Raw genomic sequence first — 21,351 nt, 5'->3', positions numbered from 1 at the left:
GCAGCAGCAATTCAGGTAAAGACATAGGGTTATGACTGCATGCCACAGCTGCAGGTACCTACCTCTAGACTTTCCGTTAAACACACAGCCTTCTGCTGAGGGCAGGCAGGCAGCTTTTCTGTCACCTGCTGCAAATTGTGTTGCTCACTGCCCTAGGGTCCTGGCAGCAGACTATGGTACAGCTGTTTCCTACTCTGTCCATGAAACACTTCTCTGCCTTGGTTTCCTCCTGGCCGTCTTCCTCCACCCTTCCAGGCTGCTCCATCTTGGTCTCCTTCATGGTTTCTTATTTTCTCAGTCCCTTAAGCTTTAGAGTACCCTAGACATACTTTTGAGGACTCCAGCAAGTTCTCCAGAAGTTTCCTGGACCCATTTCTCCTCCCACACATAGTGGCTTGGTGATCCCATTCAATTTCCAAGCTTTTAATCACATATATGTCCATGAATTCCAAACTCAGGTCACTAGGCCAGACTTTGCGCATGCAAATTTCTACTCTGCTGCCTCCTCCAATACACCAGTTACTCATCTCTGTATCACCAAGTTCCTAACATTCACCTTGACACCCTGCGTATGCATCAGCTTTCACACCTCCATTTAGAGCATCACTAGCCTGCCATAGCCCACCAAGATGACCAATCTTCCCTGGCTCCACTTTGTTCTCATGCTTTGCGCAGTCTAGGAAAATCCAATTGGCTTTATTTTTGGCACCTAACCAGAATACAAGCATGCTCCACTCTACAATCTCCGTCAATGAAACCATAATGTGTAATGTTGAAAAATAATTTTCCCTGCCCCCACCCTCACCTCACAGGTATCACAGTGACCTTATTAAAATTGGACTCCCTCATGACAAAAGCCAAGGACCTTACAACTTTAAATAACACTTGATGTAGCTCCCGCTGTTTCTCAAATCTCATCTAATTCCCCTAACCTCACCTTATTCCTTGGATATTCTGGAACTAATCAGATGAGCTGAGCACTTCAGGTCTTTCCTCTTGCTATTCCAACCTGAAATGGTTTTTACACAACTACTCACATAGATGGCTCCTTCAGGTCTACGTTCAAAAACCACCTTTTTGACCACAATAATTAAACTCAATGAATCTCTCTTCTCCACTTGTTCCCTCACTCCCTCCCTCTGCCCCTTCTCATTTAATCTCCCTGTACTCTGCTGTAGCATTTTTGCCTCTCCTTTTAGCATATTTCACACCAAACATACAATACACTTTCTTCTCGTACAGACTGTCCTCAGAACATATTGTCAAAATGGGCAAGTTTTGGACTTTGTATTCAGTGTCACACCCCAACCTTCAATACTTTAATCTACAGTTACTCAACTGATACTCAAGTGCCAAGGATATGCCAATCTGAAATATGGTACCGCTTTGTACTTTCCTCAACAGTAAATATTTGGAGAATGTATTAGAAATGTCAAAATACTGGCAAGGTTCTGGGAAATGTTACATATTCAGACTGGGAGTGCAGACTTGTCTGCCATTCCTAAAGGGCACCTGGCAACATATACAAAGGCCTCACAAAGGGACACACCCTTTGATTCTGCACAGCACAACATGCCAAGGAATTCATCCGACCAGCTCATGTATTTATACACACAGTAGTTTCTTCCATTATCTCAAGTACAGAGAAACTAACTGAAAAAAAAACTACTTAAACAAGTTTCATGAAATGGTAAACCACCAGCACATTCAGATGATGAAATGCAATTATTATTGTAACTTAAAACCACACCATTAAAAAAGGGAAGAATCTGAAACACAGAGGCACAGTGGTTTACATGCCAGTTGGAATGCCCACCCCCCATAACTGCAGTGCCCAGGGGGGGAGTTTCCCGCGTGGCTTCCAATTCCAGCTTCCTGCTGAGGTACATCCGGGGAAGCACAGGTGAGGGCCAAGCTGCTGCATCCCTGTCTTCCAATTGGGAAATCCACATGGAGTTCTCTGCCCCTGGCTTTGGCCTGGCCCAGGACCAGCCCCCGTAGCAGCAGGCTTTCAGGGAATGAACCAACAAATGGAAGATATGGCTTTCTGTGCCTTGAGTTTCAAATCAAAAATTCAGTTAGTAAGGTGCCTATGATCAGAAACCTCAGTAGGATCACCAAGAACTCGTAAAAATTATATAAACATGTGCATGATGAGCAAACAGTGAATAACTGAACTATAGTGATACAGATGATTTCCTTCTCATTTCTCAAAACACTAAAAAAAAAAAACTTGTTACACTTTTTAAATATCCTACTGGAAAGGGAGCAGTGGAAACTGAAGTCATTCAAATTGGTTGGATTTGATATAAAAACAGGGTAGAATAAAGCATACCTTACTTGAGACAATAGCCTTAAGTTCCTTTCTTTTTTTTTTTTTAAAGATTTATTTTATTATTTTTATTGGAAAGGTGGATATACAGAGAGAAGAGACAGAGAGGAAGATTTTCCGTCCGATGATTCACTCCCCAAGTGAGCGCAACGGCCAATACTATGCCGATCCGAAGCCAGGAGACTCTTCCAGGTCTCCCACGCGGGTGCAGGGTCCCAAAGCTTTGGGCTGTCCTCAACTGCTCTCCCGGGCCACAGGCAGGGAGCTGGAAGGGAAGCGGGGCTGCCGGGATTAGAACCGGTGCCCATATGGGATCCCGGGCGTGCAAGGCGAGGATCTTAACCACTTGTGCCACCGCGCCGGGGCCCAACACTACTCTTACATTGCCTTTTTCTATCTATGTAAGAGTATACCTGTATCACACTGTAAATTACTGGTAGACAAAAGAATTTACATATATTTTTGAGTTTGTAGCCTCATCATCTTCTGAAATCCTACAGCCTTTTCAATTTTTTAAATATTAAAAAGGGAAACATGATGTGAGAAGAGCTCGCTGTCTCTTGTTTGGCTGTGAATGCACTGAAGAAGCACATGTATCCATCCTACAATTGCTCAGTGGCTGGGTGATGTCCTGTATAGTGTACGCAAACTAGCTGTTAGTGAATGAGTTATCCTCCAGCTGTAGTTTCCATACCACTTTACATTCATACGCAGCAAAATGTGATTTCAGTATTTCACATTCCTGAGTTGCCCAGGGCTGTACTACCATAGTGGGGTATAAGCAACTGTACTGTGTCTAACCAATACCATTTCACTAAATTCAAGGTGAAACTCACCCAGAAGTACAGGTGAGTCACAACAACAACAACAAAAACACAGCCAAGTGCTAAGAAAGCAGTTTGAAAGAAAAACAGACACTCCACAAGGTGAGGTTCTCACAATGACTTGAACTGCTCTGCAGTACAGGGTTTGCTGCCTCGGAAAGAATGCTCACAAGATGTCTGACACCGCAGGTAGGGATTAAACAAAAATAACTCCCTTAGTCACAGGTCTGCGAACGTGCATGCCACAACTGAGAATGTCTAAAATACAGACTGTCGGGACAGGCATTAGCTTGGGAGTCAGGAGACGCTCACCCCAGGCAGGCGTAGGTGAGTTCAAGTCCCAGCTCTCACTCCTGACTCTGGCTCTTGTTCATGCAGACGCTGGGAGGCACCTACGATGGCTCAAGGAGTTGAGTGCCTGCCATCCCCATTGGAGACTTGGCTTGAGTTCCTGGCTCCTGGCTTTAACCTTCTGGTTGTTGCAGGCACTGGGGGAGAGACCTAGCAGATGGACGCTTCCCACATGTCGTTCTGCCTCTCAAATAAATGAAACCAAAATTCAGAGTATAATAAACCTAAGGTTTGAACTGCTGTTTCCTTTCCCCAGCTAGCACAGAGAAGATGAGTAAGGATCTTCATATGTCCACCTGGCTATTGACTCACCAGCAGGCACTCCTGCTGAGAATTCCTGATAAGAGAGCGAGGCACACAGTGAGCTTCCTGCTTCCTTAGAAGCCAAGGTTCCTCCCTATGGAATTCCCAGGGGTCCACATTCCTGTGTCTGTCCATGTATGAGAGACACTGGATCGCTGGTCATCACAGCTATTCCTGCCACTCACATCTCTACCAGCTGTCTGACCTGAGGCTTCTTTAGCCTTGACACAATTTGCTGCCTGACACCTCAAACACATGCACACCCCTCGGTGAGGTATTTCCCAGATTCAAGTCTTCAAATTCAACATGTCCCAATAACCCCTTCTCTTGCCTGAAAAATCTTCTGGCTACTCCTCTTTTCTGATTTCACTTTATTGCCTCACCATCTGCACAAACAAGATGACCACAGACACCCACCATCAACAGAGATGATCAGATCTTTGGCCAAAATATTTAAAGTATGTGCTCTGTTTTCTACCTGCAGAGCACTGTGGGGCTCCAAGTCTACTGCTCAACTTAGAACTTATCTGCACAACCCTGATGGGGGTGGAGGCGCATCACTCCTTGACCCTGACCTCAGCATTCCCCAGACACACCACATTTTTTCCTAACTCTACAGCTACTTCTTAGGGAATGTTCACAACCTTCTCTGCAGGCAAACACCTATGGCACATTCCAAGTCCAGTTCAAACACCAATACCCCAAGGCTGTTAGTGCTGTTCCCTGTACTACTATACACAGGGCTCTGTCCCATCTCCACTCACATCAAGCCAAGCAACATTTTTAAATGTGTATTGTGCAATAGGTAAACTGTCCTGAGCACTGCAAAACAGAAAATGAACCATGACCTGAGTTCTATCATTATGGGTGTCCTTGGTCAAGGACAAGGCTCACAGAGGTCAGGACAGTAGAGCTGGAAGCTAAAACATGAGGAGTTTGCAATACAGTGATTTTCTTAGACCCCATTCCAGCTCGTCACCTACTGATGGCTTCAAGGGCATATCTGCTTAGTCATGTTCACATTTTGAGAACCCAACAAACTTCCCAGTACATAATGGGTACTCCAAACATTTCTTGAATCAATAAGACTCTAGAGGGACACACTTAACATATTTTATCTGTCACTCCATAAAGCCAGCTTCCCCCCAATTCCTGCTAGGTAAGAACAGTGCAAAATGCCTGGAACAGATCAAGAATCCACAGTGGGAATGTCAGGGAGGAAGAGAAGAGATGATGCTTCTGGCTCACGTACACATAACAGCCTGCTTGGCCCAGCTTCACCTCCTTGTCCCAACTATTCTGACACGAGCACACCCAACAGGCTGCTCACTGTTCAAGGACTCAGTCCTCCCAACAAGTGCCAAGATCTTGCCATGGCCCAGATCCTACTGTTCTCTGCCCAGGGAAGCTCCCTCCTGCTTCTTCAGGTCTTTGCACAAATGTCACTCTCTTGGGGAGGCCTTCAGGACTACTCATTTAAAACATAACCCCTTCACTACTTTAGTCTTCCTGTCATTATCTTGCATACCAATCATTTTTATTTCTTGATTGCCCTGGTTGGAATGAAAGCTCTCTAAGGCCAGGAATGTAGCTCTTTGGTGTATTTGTCAATTCCTAGCACATTGGACAGTCCCAAGCCAGAGCTCTGGAGCCTGCCTTTGCATGCATGTCCTGTAGTTCATGGGTTCTGCATGTGCCTTAGTGAAGACAACAGTATGTCAGGGCTTTATGGGTCTGAAGGGCCAGAGAAAGGTATATAGACTCGGGGGTCAGACAGCCTGCACCCTTTGTCTCCACCAGTCCTCAACTGTGCAGTTAGACAACTTAAACTTTCAAATCCTCAGATTCTCATGTGCCAAATGGGGACAATTACAGTAGCCATAGCTCAGGAGGTATGAGAAATGAATGAGGTTTTATATTTAGAAGAACTTAAAGTAGCATCTGGCAGGAACATAGCACACACTCAGACCCTGAAAGTTGACAGTATTTTACTGGAAAAAAAGAAATCTGAAAATATTTTAAAGAATGGGTTTTAATGATATATAAACAAACATCTACTCGCTTTTAAAACTTAGCACTTAACCTGATTTTTAAGAATTAATGTACAAGTCCTGAAAGTTCTCATAATTTCCCTTACTATCTCTCTCAAACTCTTGCATAGAAAAGTAAAAGGACATAAAAGTAATTGGGAAAAAAATGTCTTTAAGACTAAAAAAAAGAAAAAAAAAGAAAAAAATTCACTTTAATGAAGAAGGAAATAACTTCACAGAAAAAAAAACATGAGGACAGGCAAGTTATTACAAGTTTCAGATGTACAACTGCCTCAGAATGAAATCATCTTATGAATTCACAGGAAGCTAAAACAAAAGTTTACTCCTTGGAGATACTATTTCTCTTTCCCTAAAAGAAAGCCAGAAGTCATTTTGTTCATGAGAGCAAGGCCTCTTCCCCACCCCACACACAACACTGTGTGGCTTTGTGGTTGTCACACAAAGAAACTGGCTTCAGATAAGAAGGATCCACGGGGCAGGGAGGTGTGTCCTGCGCCACCTCCGCCTGCCCACCCCAGCTCAGGCAATGGCACAAGTGCAAGGAGGAACACAGGCGTTTGTCCTCCAAAATCCAGGAACCAGCCGTGCCTTCCAAAGGCAGGCCAGGCAAGCTCTGAAGATGTCAGAATCGTCAGACAGTAGGTACTGAGCAGTTATTTTCAGCAGCATTAATTCTCAATAGCCATGTAAAGTCACTTACATCAAGGTAAACTGACATAGAACCCGCGGGGAGAGGCACCACAGTTTCTAAACACCACGTGTTTTTTCCCCAACTCCTGATCATGTTAATGGTGTTTCTTCAGACTAATATGAACGTTGATACCACAAACTGCAGGGCCTCACTTACACCAGGTCTGATTTCCGCCCCCACCATTTCCCAGCCTTGTGACCTTGGACAAACTTCTCAGTGGTGGTGGTTCTGCATTTATCAAACAGGGTTGGGTCTCCCAAAGTTATCATTAAGATTAAATGATTTGAGATATAAAATGAGTAAAACAGAACCTGGAATCTGATATTCACTTAATGGTGGGAGCTTTTACCCCTGGTACTATAATTCATAGAAATGATTTCTATTACATCTGATCATATTTGTATATAAAAACACATTTTTTAAAAGCAAAGGTACTTTGCGTTTTATTCAGTATCAATGCTTATAACCTAGTTTCATGTGCATTTCCAGGTTTTGAACAGCAGAATGGCAGAACCCATGAAGTTTCACTTTAACTCCTTTCCACACTTACTTTAAAGCCTTAAGAAAATGGCTAATTCTGGGTCTGGTTTTGCATCTGGCTTTCTGAAAGGATTTATTGAAAATCCTGACTTGACTGGAACATTCTTGCTGCTTACCTTGCAAGACAGAAACTTTGTATGAGTGCAGTGGGTAGCCACGGGTTTCAATTTTCTAATCCACAAACGCTTCATTGTTTGGTAGGTGGCAACAGGCTCTCCACCATCTGAAGGCACATTGTTTTTGCTGCTTGATTTTTCTGTTCTACATTTAACTCTGTAGTGATTAACCTTCCTGCATCCCACAACAAACATCTCTTAATGTGCTGAGTATTTGGACAAAATTGCTGCTACTAATTAAAAATAAAATCTAACAGAGCATCACCAGGTCAACCTTTAGTCCTGGTCAGCAAAAACTGCTACAGAAACATCATGGTGTGGCTCGCTCCAGTCAGAGATGTATTTTCTTATAGTCCTAGAATCCACAAAGTCCAAGATGGAGGTGTTGGTCAATGTGGGTCTAGGTGAAGACCCCCTTCCTGTGTGGCAGGTGGCCATCTCCTGCGGGGTCGCACACAGTTGAGAATGAGGTCTAGGGTCTCTCTTCTTCTGGTCATGTTGCTATAGGGACCAACTTATGTGTCCACTTTATCCCGTTTATCCACTTTTTCCATCTTTATCCTCTCCTCACAGGCCCTACTTCCCAACATGGTCACATTGGGAATTGGGGCTTCCACAGATGAATCTGAGGTAACCCCAACATTCTAGTCATTAAAGCTTTCTAGCTATTAAATACAAAGCTCAAGTCAAAATCCTTAGGATTTCTTGTTTCATCAGATTTTTCTCTATTCATATATGGAAAATCACCACAGAACGTTTCTAACTCAAATTGGAAAGAAATCCTGAATGTATGACTTAGGTGTCAAACTCACTGACACAGAATAATAAAAACTCAGTAACTTTCTCTGAACTTTCCCCTAGACTACAAAAGACATATTTTCCCACAAGACACAGTGTTAGTACAGAGTGAAAGGCTTAAAAAGTTTTCACCTGCACTAAAGAATTCTATCTAAAGTCCTATGTTATTTTTCTGAAAGGCAGAGTGAAAACAAGAACAGAAGAGACAGCTTTCAACTCCTGGTTCACTGCCTCGAATGACCACAACAGTCAGGGCTGGAGTAAGACAAAACCAGAACTTGGAATGTCATCCAGGACTCCAACACAGGTGGCAGAAACCCAAGGACTTGAGCCATCGCCTCCTGCTTTTCAGCAAGTGCACTAGCAGGAAGCCGGGTCAGAGACAAAGCAAAGGCTTGAACTCAGCACCCTGCTTGGGATGCAGGTAAGATGCCAAGTCATCTAGCCAGACTTAGATCTTTTTATGTGCTCTGGATATCATCCTTATTTCACATGGCCCAATCACACTGGTGGCAGCCATTACTGGGCAAATCAGGTGGGCTTTCACATTATTTCTTTAGTGCTATGAACTGCCAGAGACAACACAGCCCTAGTTTCCTAAACCCTGACACGTCAGAGACACGAAGGCTGATGCCCAGAGTAGACCAAGGACCTGCCCAGGCAGCTCACTGGGGCGAGTGGTGCCAGGAGGCAGGAGCCACAGCTCCACAGGCCACCAGGCCAAAGCTGCTCCCAACACCCAGCTACGAGGCAGCCCCTCCCCCACCTCTAGGGAATACAAGCCTTTGCTGGTGGCAGCCTCGCTCTCATTCCTGCCTGACTCCAACTGTGGCAGCCTCCTAAATAAAGATCACTGCTTCACCCTGCTAGTTTCCCTTCTACTTTTCTCCCGATGAAAAAAAAAAAAAAAAAAACAGTCCTAGTCATCTCCTCCAGGCAACACGAAAGCAAAATGCACTGCAAATATTTCTCACACTCCTACCGCTTTGCGGATTGGCTCCCCCAAACGTAACCTTGACCAAAATCTAAACGGATGTACTTCAGTGCACGACAGGTTTCTCAGACTGGAGGCTTCATGACAGGATTGGAAAATAAAACCTAAGAATGCTAAACTGAAGAGAGGGAAGGAGAGGCTCTGGGACTGGGCAGTTTTAGGAATTTGTGCACAATGTTCTCACCTGTGTGGACAAGTAATTTCAGAGACACACCCTCGCGGGACCAGTCAGTAGCAGTCACCATTTTTGTAAACGAACCTACCACTTCTACTAACTCTATCCGACCTGTCTTTCATTTGTCTGTGGAAACAGACTGTGATCCCAGTGCAGCGCACAGGAGCAGCTAGCCGACTTTTCCTCTGAGCCTCCAACAAACAGGGCTGACTCTTCCATTTCCTACCCTGAGTTGTAGCACAAAGAGATCCACCTTCTGCCAAAGTTACTGACACTGAACAAGCATGCCTGGAGCGCTCCGATTCCAACAGGACTTTAAAACCACCAAGCCCTAAATGCAGGCTAACAAGCAGGAGCTCACATTCGCAAAGTTTCACATTTTTCTCACTCTCATGTCTCCAGAAACCTCTCTATAAAATGTAAAGGGAAAAAGTGATTCTCACATGAGGTGAAGAGCGCATTGTGAATCTACTCTGCAACAGTGAAGTACTGTGAATCATCTGTGAGAGATGTGTAAGCGAAATGAATCATTTACAAGAACCATTTGGGTGGTGTACCCTTCCAAGTAGCTATTGGTGGATGCCCAGTTCTCTTGCCGGCCGCTCCCACTACTGTGGGAAGGCCGTGTCCTTGTGTTTTTCCATCTTCCCCATGCAAGAAAGGCAAATAGCTTCAAAACAGAATGCTTCGCTCCTGCAATCCAAATTCAGTTCTGCACTCAGACCCAGCTTGATCATGCATCGCAGTCATCCACCATGTGCTGGAAGCCCAACCGAAATCTGCAATTCTTACCCGAACCGGACACCCGCCTGATCCTCTGTGGGGACAAGGCCCGCTCCGAACCCAGGCTCCTGCCCTCGCTGTTCCGCCTCAGGCAGGAAACAGAAGGCCCCCCTTTGGATTTGGGGCCAGGTGTTTTCCTCAAACCGCAGGAGTCTGGCTTGGATATGCTCCTCCCCGAGGGGGTTGCAGATTTTGAAGCAGAACCCTGTGGAAAAAAGGTAAGACCTTAGCCTGGCTAGCACCTTCCCCATACCATTTCCTGGTGGCTTCAGCTCCATGTAAGCCAGGCAAGCGTTCCATTTGCATTCGTACTCTGAGACAATAAAAATTGTACCATGTCGCTCATCAACTCATCAGAGCATGATCAGGTTGGATCCAGAGCACTGGAGCCACGAGTCAAGTTTTACTCTGGGGGCCATGGCCAGGGCATCTGAGGCTGGCGACCCTGTCCTCCTCCAGTCTCCCCGACAGACTCCTGCCCATTTTCCTTTTGACTGAATGGACTTTTTTCTGTGAGTCCTGCTCTTCGGCATCTTCAGGCAGTGGTCTCACAAGGCCTTCACTGGGTCCTGTCCTGTCTCACCATAGATTTACTCTCTGTGGATGAGTCTGACCACCATTTCGATCGCCACCTATACGCTGGAACATCCACAACCCAACACATCAAGCACACGCTCTCCTGAGATTCCTGAGCACTGAGCTTCCTCTCTACACGCTGACACGGCACCTGCAGGTGTCTCCAGTGGGCAATGACAACAGGACACCAGCTCAGTTTCTCCTCATTCCATTACTGTAGGAGGAGGCTTTGACCACACCCCTTTTACAGACCAGGAAGTGCTAAGCCTGATCTTATGCACCCACCCACTGCACTAGGTGCCAGGTTAGTCCAGGAGCTTGGTCTTGCTTGTCTGCCTCCTAACAATCACCACTCAGATGCAGCACACTGTAGGTTCCCATCTTGCAGTCAGCTGAGACATGACTGAGCTTTACACAAAGTCCAGCACCATGAGCTAGTTAATCTTCTCCCTTGATGCTAAAAAAAAAATTTTTTTAAGCTCCATAGAGAGTAAGTAACTTGCTCTAGGTCACCAGGCCAGGGAAGGAAACAGCCACGTTTGAACCAGTCTGCCTTTCACCTCAATTGTTACGCTTCTTTAATAGTTTACAAATTTTTTCTTTTTTTTTAAGATTTATTTATTTACTGGAAAGTCAGATATACAGAGAGGAGGAGAGACGGAGAGGAAGATCTTCTGTCCAATGATTCACTCCCCAAGTGAGTGCAACGGCCAGTGCTGTGCCAATCCGGAGCCACGAGCCAGGAACCTCCTCCACTAATGTCTCCCACACGGTTGCAGGGTCCCAAAGCATCAGGCCGTCCTCGACTGCCCTCCCAGGCCACAAGCAGGGAGCTGGATGGGAAGTGGAGCTGCCAGGACCAGAACTGACGCCCATATGAGATCCTGGAGTGTTCAAGGCGAGGACTTTAGCCGCTAGGCCACACCGCTGAGCCCTACAAATTATTTTCAATACACACACAAAAGCACTTGCGCTGACAGGAGCTAAATTCATACTCTTAGATAAAAACAGAACATATGTGCGAGAGAACTGCTGGAGCTCATGTGCTAACCCTATAGAACAGAACATTAAGGCCAAGAAAAGCTGGAGATGGCAAACAGATTAACAAAGTTCTATCTATACCTTAACACTGGCTAGGGCCCAGCACAGTGGCCTAGAGGCTGAAGTCCTCACCTTCAATGCGCTGGGATCCCATATGAGCACCGTTCTAATCTTGACAGCTACGTATAGGTGCTGGTTCATGTCCTGGCTGCCCCCCTTCCCATCCAGCTCCCTGCTTGTGGCCTGGGAAAGCAGTCAAGGACGGCCCAAAGCTTTGGGACCCTGCACTCCTGTGGGATACCCAGAGGAAAGTTTCTGGATCCTGGCTTCGGCTCTGGATAGCATTGGCCATTGCGCTCACTTGGGGAGTGAATCAATGGATGAAAGCTCTTCCTCTCTTTCTCCTCTCTGTATATCTGACTTTGCAATAAAAATAATTTTTTTAAAGAACTAAGTTAAACCTCTCTGAGCTAAACCTTTTAAAAAATATAAACCCTGGGAGCTGGTGCCATGCCATAGCATGTTAATCTTCTGCTTGTGGTACTGGCATGCCATATGGCTGCAGGTTTGTGCTCTGTCAGTTCCACTTCTGATCCAGCTTCCTGCTTATGACCTGGGAAAGCAGTGGAAGTACACGAGCCCTTGAACCTATGTGGGAGACCCTGAAGAAACTCTTGGCTTCAGATCAGCTCAGCTCCAGCCTTTGCAGCCATTTGGGGAGTGAACCAACAGTTGAAAGATACCTCTTTATGTCTCTCCTTATCTCTGTAAACCTGCCTTTCAAATAAAAATAAGAAATTTTTATTTTAAAAAATGTAAACCAACCTACTTAGTAACCTACACAGGCAAATCTTCAGCAAATTGTTTATTTTGCCTTTCAGAAAAACAACATTCTGCAACATTTTGAAGCCTTCTGGTGTGCGCCTGGCAGAAAGAGGCGGGATCCAATAATGTGACCACTGATGAGCAGGGTGAATTCCAAGTCACTGCTCTGAAGGACTCACATGGAAGCAACAACTGCTCCGTTGTTACTGGAAAGAATGAGCAGTGTATATATAACACCTGGGCATTTCTGGGAACTATGTGACATAACATAAAAAAAGGCCTCTGGCTCCAGAGCAGGCAGCAAATAAAGATTAATTCCTTTCCTCGTATGTAATGCAACTCTCCCAAGATGTAACAACACATGATCATGAATCCATGACTTCTACAATAGGTGACTTCACTTAACCTCCATGGCCAAATTCCTTCTGCCTAGTAAGAATGCTTCCAACCACCCAAAAGCCATGGGGTTGTAAGAAACCCAAGGACTCAGTTAAAGCAAAGTCCAATTGAACTCAAGACCAATAGAGTATATGTTGACACATCCTTCCAGGCCTGTCTCATCCTGTGACCCAGGGAAGTTGGAGCCTTTGGGTGCTGCAGAAGTGAACATCCACACTGGCCTTTGAGTAAACACTGCAGCCAATGTCCATGCACTCAGCTCTCTACGGTGAGTACAAAGCCAGCAGTGACTTATCCAGTACCATTCCCTGGGACAAGTGGGAACTGATACCAATCAGAGGGCACTGTGCTCAAGACATGATCATGGAAGAAGAGTAAGAACACGGGACAGTCCTCCAGGACTTGTTAAACACAGCACTTGCAACTACAAATTCAAAGTGAGATTGTTCGGATGCGAAGTGCTGCTTCTCCAAGAAGTGCTGGTTTGCATTTCAACCTGAGGATCCCATTACCCAACTCCAGTATTCCATTATGATCCCAGAAAATGATCTTTTCCACACTGCATGTGGGAAACAGAAGGCTAAATCTGGGTGCACACAGCAGAAATGCTCATAGCTCCAAAATCCCATCACCAACGTACACTTACATGCTGTTAACGAAACTTTATGCTAGGTGTTCTAGTAGCTGGGGACTGACATGCAACAAAAGCTTCCCATAAATTGTGAGGGAATAAACATCTTTCTAGGCATGTAGATCTCAACATCAGGCTAATCAAGTTGATTATAATGAAAAGACCATTACAACTTAAACTTAGCCCAATATTAGGATTATAAATGATGTCAAATGAGTTTGACTTCATGAGAACAACTCAATCTGAGTTGCGAAATAAACAAACTCATTAGAAACACCTGTGAGGTGCCAGCCTTCTCCCACAAGCAGGATTTATTATTGAAGCCAAAACACCTCTAAACTGACTCCACCGAAGACTGTGTCTTCATGGTGGTATGGAGACCAAAGAACAGCAAATCCATGGTGCTGACAGCTCTGTTGGTTCTGCCGACCACCTATCAGGACCTTCACCCTGTCGGGAGCTCACCTGTTCCCTGGCCTTCCTCTGGCTTCTGGTGAGATTTGACAGTGTTCCTTTCTCTCCCCCTTCAAGGTCATGCCTGAAAGTCTGTATCACCCCTACCCTCAGCAAAGGGCCACAGCCCCTGGCTGGGGGTCTTCAGTGGTCCTCTCCAGGAACTTCTTATTCCAACAGGATCCTTGACCTGCTCCATTCAGGTCTAGCTTCAACATGGAAACAGTCTCTTCTGCAATTACTTCTCCAAATGCTGCCCACATCTTTGCAAGCAGCACTTTTTCTCTCAAATCCCCCCTCGCTACCTCCCCCACAAAAACAGTATCCACAGTAATCTTTCCTAACATCACTCCCTAGAAGGACCCAGGAGGGACAGCCTGTGGCCCCCAGTGAACCCTGAAAACACTGCCAAACAGTCCTGTGGCATGGGACGATCGTGTGGGCTTCATCCCTCTTAGAAGTGCTCCAAGGGACAGGTGACTGGCTCACTCCTGCTTCCCTCCGCACACAATTCGCACCGTTCCCGACCTGAGCACAGGCACCCAAGGACAGCTTGTGTGGGGCTGAAAATACAGCAATGCCCCCACTGCCAAAAATAGGTACACAGAGCCCAGAATGACCTGATTTTTGGTACTAAGAAAATCAGTTTCTTTGCACTGTAGTAAAAGATACATGCTTGCTTCAAGAAAAATAACCTCCGAACTCAGAAGAATTCATTCTTTAAGTGGAGGACATATTGCCTTTCTGCTCAGTACAAACAAAATGCAATGGTTTATTCTGTGTACTGGAAGTTAACATATTTAGAAACCTGACACGTTCGGTAGCCCAATCTTTTCACCTTTGGGTCTCAAACACTTCCTTTCCTAAAGTGACATTTGCTGGTCATGGGCAAATGCACTGCTCCCAGGAGAAGGCTCTACTTCCTGGGGCTATTTTTGCGTTGCTATGTTTACCAGCACTCCCTAGCATTTCTTAAATGGAGTACATTTTAAGTATATAAACAAACCTTTTTTTCTCCGCATAAACAATGAAATCTAGTCTGATCATAGTAGCTCTAACTAATAACTAATTAGTCTACAATATTAAGCTTAGTTATTCAGCACGCTAGTAAAAGAAACATGGATATTTAACACAAAACACTGAAAGAGAACTTTTTTCAGTCTGTGGGTTTTTATACTGTGATCTGTTGACACTTTCACATGCACTGACAAGACATATGCTACCTGCACACCAACATGCACACCCAGTTCTGCAATATTATGGAATTCTCATGGAGAGCTATTGGCTAATACAGCTCAGCTTACTCCCCAACCCTGGAAGCACTTCCATAGTCTCACTTACCAAAAACAGAGAGCCATATTCAAAAGTCTTATTCAGGATTTCCTTTTTCAGCTCTTGTTTCTCCTTAGGTGTCTCATTTTCTTTTTCACCCTTCTTTTCAGGGCTAATCCGTTCGACATGGGAAACATACGTCACTTCCGGACATTCCGCACTTTCCATGCCTTGCATCTTTTGGAGAAAAGCAGCCACAGACCCAGTCCCACATGCTGGGTTAGAAGAACTTGCTCTGTCAACATCTTCCTGATTCGATTTCACAGCAGATGTTGTTCTTGGAACCTTGTGCAAGGCATTTTTAGAATGAGTTGTGACATGCACAGCCTGGCTAGTAATGAGCTTATTAAACTGCTGCTTATGCATCTTGTTAATTAGGATTCCTGCTTTTGTGTTCGTACTCAAGTCAGATCTCGGGGCTTTGTTCAGGACTGTCAACGGTTTTGAGGAAGACCCTGATGAGGGAGATGAACCACTGGTCAACTGAGGCTTAAGTGTGCCCTTCGGTAAAGCAGGGTCCTTGGGAGGCAACACCGATCTAGATACAACTTTGGCTTTTACATTCTTGAAGTTTGGTCTTGGGTAACTTATAATTTCAGCCTTTCTAAATTTGCTGCCTATAGGCATATTTGTTTTGGCTGTTGATCTTCCCAGACTACATTTAGATATATTCATGGTTGTCTCCTTCAAGTCTGGTAAATGTTTAAGCTCACGGATATTCTTTCCCGCTTTATTACAGTTCTCTGTTGCTGTGATAGGAGAAACACAAAATCCTGCATTTGTGTGTTCCAGCACTGGTGTTGACACATAGACAGAGTTATCTGGGCTAATGAGCATATCATTTGCATCCCAAGTCAAGTCAAGTGATGAAATTACCTTCTGTGCCGGTGGGCTACTCAGCATCAATTCTATGGTCTGATCTTGGAATCTGGAATCCTTCTCATTGGAGGCACTTTGTGCATCTTCAGTCACAATGACTTCATGCTCCGAGTTCAACACTCGGGCTCCACTTTTACCAAAAGTTGGCACCAGGACAGGGCACTCATAATCAATGCAACAATTAGACACTGTTTCTCTTAGAGTTTGGTCCATTTCCTTCTGCCCATATGAGCTCACTGAATGTATCTCACCATTTGGCTCCTTTTTAGGTACACAAAAACACTCCGGTAGTACAGACCCGCTGGGGACTTGTGTGCCATCGGAGGCTGGTGCTACAGTGTGTATCTCTTTTTCTGCAGAGAGCTGATGCTGTGATCCAACTGTGTACTCACTGGTGACCATTCCTGAAGAATACTGACACCCATTTCCAAATTCTGGAACCACAGCCTCAGTTTGCATCAGCACATCAGAGAACACGTATGCCGCGTCTTGGGTCGGTAGTGGTTCAGCTTGAGTGTTTGCCAAGACTTTTTTTTCATAACTAGCTTCTCTCACATGCAACCTATCAGATTGGGAAGATGTCCAAGTTGAAGAGAATGAAGATGTACCTCCACTTCCCCTTCTGGTCTGCTGCAGGCTTCCAGGGGTGTGCAAAGACTGAGGATTTTCAATGGCATGATGAGTTACAAAGGTGCAGTTAGTCTTTTCCACTTGAAGGTCAAATGTCTGGTTTAGCTCCAAGAGGGCAGAGCAGTCTGTACAATTCATGTCACAGTTAGACTTCCACACAGAGGGTGGTGAGGACTCAACACTGTCCTGAACTGCTTCCAGGGGGTGACAGCTGTCATGCAGGTACTGGGGAGCTCCTGTGTTCCCCAGGACAGAAGACGGACACATGGAAACCTCACGCCTCTGTGACATCTGATTCCTCATGAAATCACGTGAGGATTTGGGGTGATCAAGTATTTCAGCACACTGATGGCGGAGAGAATGATTTTCACCACTGTCCACAGCAGGACTGGTTTCACAGTCTACCACCATGTCATCCATGCTGGTACAACCCCAGGTCACATGGTTGCTTGGGGATTGCTGCAGAGAAGGCGACCGCTGGCTGTACACATCTGTAGTTACACTTTCCTCACTGGTAAGCTGGGATCGTGGTTCATCTTCTGTCTTATCACCCAAACTACCATCATTCATTCTGGATGTTAACTTTAAACCTCTGCTCTTTTAGGTCTTCTTCAATTTCTTCTTGCAGAAGAGAAGGAGAAATGGCCCATTTCCAAAGTTCTCAGCACATTTGAATATTTTGAAGTCTCATATGTAGCAATGTCGAAATGATCTGTTGTTCCCTGGAAGAAACAAAATGCTTAACTCAAATACATATTATGAAAATTAATGGGTCACACCTTGCTAACTACAATCACTATTTCACATTTAAAACCCACAACCATTGCTAGAGGTAATTCAGTTATCACTAAGTAATCTACAAAGCCCTCTGACACACACCCACTTGTGGGAGCAACACAAAAAAAGAAAATGAAGACATGGCTAAAGTTGTCCGTGTGATTGTCTTTGCAACCTAGAGTCCTCCTCACCACTCCCACGGACTCTTATAGAAGAGAAGGGAGCGGGCCTGGCGTGATAGCCTAGTGGCTGGAGTCCTCGCCTTGCATGTGCCTGGGATCCCATATGGGCACCAGTTCTACTCTAGGCAGCTTTGCTTCCCATTCAGCTTTCTGCTTGTGACCTGGGAAAGCAGCAGAGGACGGCCCAAAGCTTTGGAACCCTGCACTCATGTGGGAGATTCGTAAGAGGTTCTAGGCTCCTGGCTTCGGATGGGTGCAGTTCCGGCAGTTCTGGCCATTGCAGCTGCTTGGAAAGTGAATCATCAGATGAAGATCTTCCTCTCTGTATATCTGACTTTGCAATAACAATAAATAAATCTTTAAAAAAAGAGAGAGAAGGAAGCTAAGCCTGCCACCTCATTTTTCCTCTCAATTAGTTGGCAAGCAGACTCTGGGTTCTCATTTGCCTGGAACAGTCTCTGGGACACTCATGCCTCTTGTCCCAGCATAATCAGTAGCAGTGTCCTTTTCATTTGCAGATGGACCCCCCCACATCCCAATTTCCATGGACAGCAACTGTCTGACAGTCAGCAGTCAGCAAATAAGCTGAAAGTCAGTGAAATAAGTTAAAAGTTAGCATTCTGCTTCCTTATTTCCCTAACTTCAACATATACAATATCCAAGACTAAAGGGGAAAGAAATGGTGATTGGAAAAGTAGAAGGAGTACTGTGTTAGGCGTTCCTCAGAATTAGTTACTACGGGCCAGGAATTGAGCCGCATTTGCACTATGCAGGTGTTGAAGCACTAACCCCCATCTATAACTTTCCCAAAGACCACACCTTGAAAGCAGCGATTCCCACTAAATGAAGTTACAGGATGGACGCTGATCAGACAGAAGTGGTGCCCTCCAAAGATGAGAACAGGTTCCTCTCTCCAGCCCCACCCCTGGCTAGGACACAGTGAGAAGGCAGCAAAAAAGATGCTTCCGGCAGAAGCCAAACACAGAACTGAAAAAAAAAAAAATTTCATTATGGCAGCCTGGGCCAGCCACAATACCACATGATCTAGAAATTTTACTCCAAAGTACCTACTAGAGATAAATGAAAATGTATGTCCACATGAAAACCGGTACACAATTACACACAACTCAAAGGCACCGATTGATAATGGCCCAAAAGTAGAAGCAAACTCAAATGTCTATCCATTGGTAAACAGAAAAAAAAACCATAATACAAGAGGGATATTTCTTTGGCAACTGAAATGAGTGCAATATTGATACATGGTATAACAAGGATAGTGTCACAGCTTGAAAACAGGCATTAAGCACAGTCACAAGACTGCATGTCACATGATACTTGCATGACACAATCTACTTGAAATGTCCAGAACAGGCAAACTGAGTCAGACATATGAGGTTTCCCTAAGGCTGGGGAAGGGCAGAGGGGAGAGGGATGGAGAGTGGCTGCTAACGGGGCTGATGATACAGAACTAACAAAGACTATTTCACAAGGCTGCAAATATATAGCAAGAACCACTGTAAGAAACTTAAACTTCGAAATACCAAAGTTTTCAAATTAAGCATTTTTTTAAAAAAGCCAAGATCATATTATGCTTTTGGTCAAATGGAAGTACTTGAGAAAAGATCCAGATATTCAAGAGTGGATGCCTGTAAGACCTACAGAGACAGTCGCCAACACCGACTTGCTAATTCCAGAATTCAGTGTCCATCAGGTGTCAGTGCGTGCTCCTAAGCAAACTACCCCGAGGCAGGGGAATGACACGAGGCGGGGGAAGGTATGTGACCTCTACATTTCTCAATACAGAGTGGCTCTTGCTTTTGTATTTCATAATATTTTCTCTATCAAAATTTCAGTGACGTGAGGATAAAACCAGGAAAATACCAACTATGATAGCACTTCCCAGCTCAGTATACTCCTGCTCACGGTGTGCTGTGTTTCTGGTCAAGCTTCGGGAACCGCCCCTGATGGAGATCAACAAGGGCCACAGTGCTTGTCTCTACAGTGTGTGTGCATCTGATGCATACACACATACACACAGAGATTCTGAGTTCTAAAGGAAGTGTTGCATGGTTTATATGTTGATGGAAACTATAAGTCAGGCGATTGTATCACTTCATAGCTAAAAGGAATTTCTTAATTAAAAATAAACTCTGGGGCCCATCACAGTAGCCTAGTAGCTAGGGCCCTCGCCTTGCATGTGCCAGGATCCCATATGGCACTGGTTCTAATCCCAGCAGCCATGTTTCCCATCCACCTCCCTGCTTGTGGCCCGGGGAAAGCAGTCAAGGACGGCCTAAGGCCATGGGACCCTACACCCATGTGGGAGATCCGGAAGAGGATCCTGACTCCTGGCTCTGGATCAGCTAAGTTCTAGCCATTGTAGCCAATTAGGCAGTGAATCAATGAACAGAGTATCTTCCTCTCTATCCCCTCCTATCTGACTTTCCAAAAAAAAAAAAACAAAAAAAAACCTTTAAAAAAAGTTAAAAATAAATCCTGAAATAATTGTTTACTGCCAATACTAAATGGTTTGAGATTTATTTACAGGTTGATTTGGCAAAGTGACCAAGAGGAAGGAAGGGAGAAAAAGAATCTTCCATTTGTTGGTTCACTCCCCAAATGCCCGCAGCAGCATGGGCTGTGCCAGCTAAAGCCAAGAGCCTGGAACCCACGCCAAGCAGTTAGCATCCCAGCAGGAAACTTGGCAAGTGCAGTAGCAGGGACTCACTCTGGCACTCTATTATGGCACGCAGGTGTCCCCGGAGATGGCTGAACCCCACACGGGGCCACAACTGCACACCCTTCTTGCAAAATGTCGAACTCAGAAGTACATTTATTTGAGTTCTGTGAATAGGGTATATTTTCCAGAAGCATTAAATAGGCTGTATTTTCAGCTTCCATGAAGTTCAATACTCATTTAAAAGATCTGGGAATAAGCAGATGAGAAAAGCACGCTGTCCCTATAAGCACTCGGTATAATTGTAGAAATGATTTTTCTCCATAGTCACTAGATTCAGTTAATAATAAGGTCTCTCTTCCAAAGTACATAAAAGATGATTTAAAATGTGTGTATACACACCGAGTAAATGGCTCTTCCCCTTAAAGCACTTTGAAATGTCTTTTAAACAGATGTCTAATAAGGCAAATTACACTACCATTCCCATGCCATGTAACGGTGATTTCCAGTTTCTTTCTCTTAAGTAACACTAAAAATCTTTGCAATGTTTGACTTCTGATGATTTCTCTGGAAAAATCTGCTTGGAATAAAAGCAGTAATGAGTCAATGAATATGACTATTTTGAAGGCTTTTTATACAGCGAGTCAAATTTTTAAATGGAAAAAGTGGCAGTGCCCATATATTTGCTGAGATACTAAACACTTGCTTGTGACCTGAGTTTTGCTTTGAAAATGTATAGCTTTGTTCAGTCTTGTCTCAAGTATTTTTCATGTCATCACAGTATAAAAAATGTTTAGATTGCTTTGAAATGTCACTAAGTTAAGGCTAATTCTATTTGCCAGAGTAATAGAAAAATAAAGAACCCAGGAACCACTCAATTTTCAAGTAACTCCTTAAGACACTTGGGTTTATGATTCTTTTGGGAGGCGGGGGGAGGGTGGTTACAATTTTCAATTCACAAAAAGAATTCCAATTGGTGAGTGAAGTTATT

The 21,351-nt window shown here is 44.6% G+C and overlaps 1 protein-coding gene across 4 annotated transcripts in view; it reads right to left on the bottom strand.

Annotated features, from left to right (window-relative positions):
• Positions 1-17,390, bottom strand: part of MTUS1 (microtubule associated scaffold protein 1) — a 93,456-nt gene extending 76,066 nt beyond the window's left edge. For all 4 annotated transcript variants that reach the window (XM_040966178.1, XM_040966180.1, XM_040966179.1 and 1 more), the window contains exons 1-2: positions 15,225-17,390; positions 9,968-10,163 (exon numbers count right to left, since the gene is read on the bottom strand). In XM_040966178.1, coding sequence (XP_040822112.1) covers positions 9,968-10,163; positions 15,225-17,294 — 2,266 coding nt within the window. In that variant the 5' untranslated portion in view covers positions 17,295-17,390. The remainder of the gene's footprint in view (positions 1-9,967; positions 10,164-15,224) is intronic.
• Positions 17,391-21,351: the final 3,961 nt, after the last annotated feature.

The sequence above is a fragment of the Ochotona curzoniae genome, unplaced genomic scaffold (assembly GCF_017591425.1).
Source record: "Ochotona curzoniae isolate NIBS_2020 unplaced genomic scaffold, NIBS_Ocur_1.0 scaffold_4505, whole genome shotgun sequence".
Taxonomy (NCBI): Eukaryota; Metazoa; Chordata; class Mammalia; order Lagomorpha; family Ochotonidae; genus Ochotona; species Ochotona curzoniae.
The sequence above is the reverse complement of the archived record's forward strand: the minus strand, read 5'-3'. Positions and strand labels throughout refer to the sequence as shown.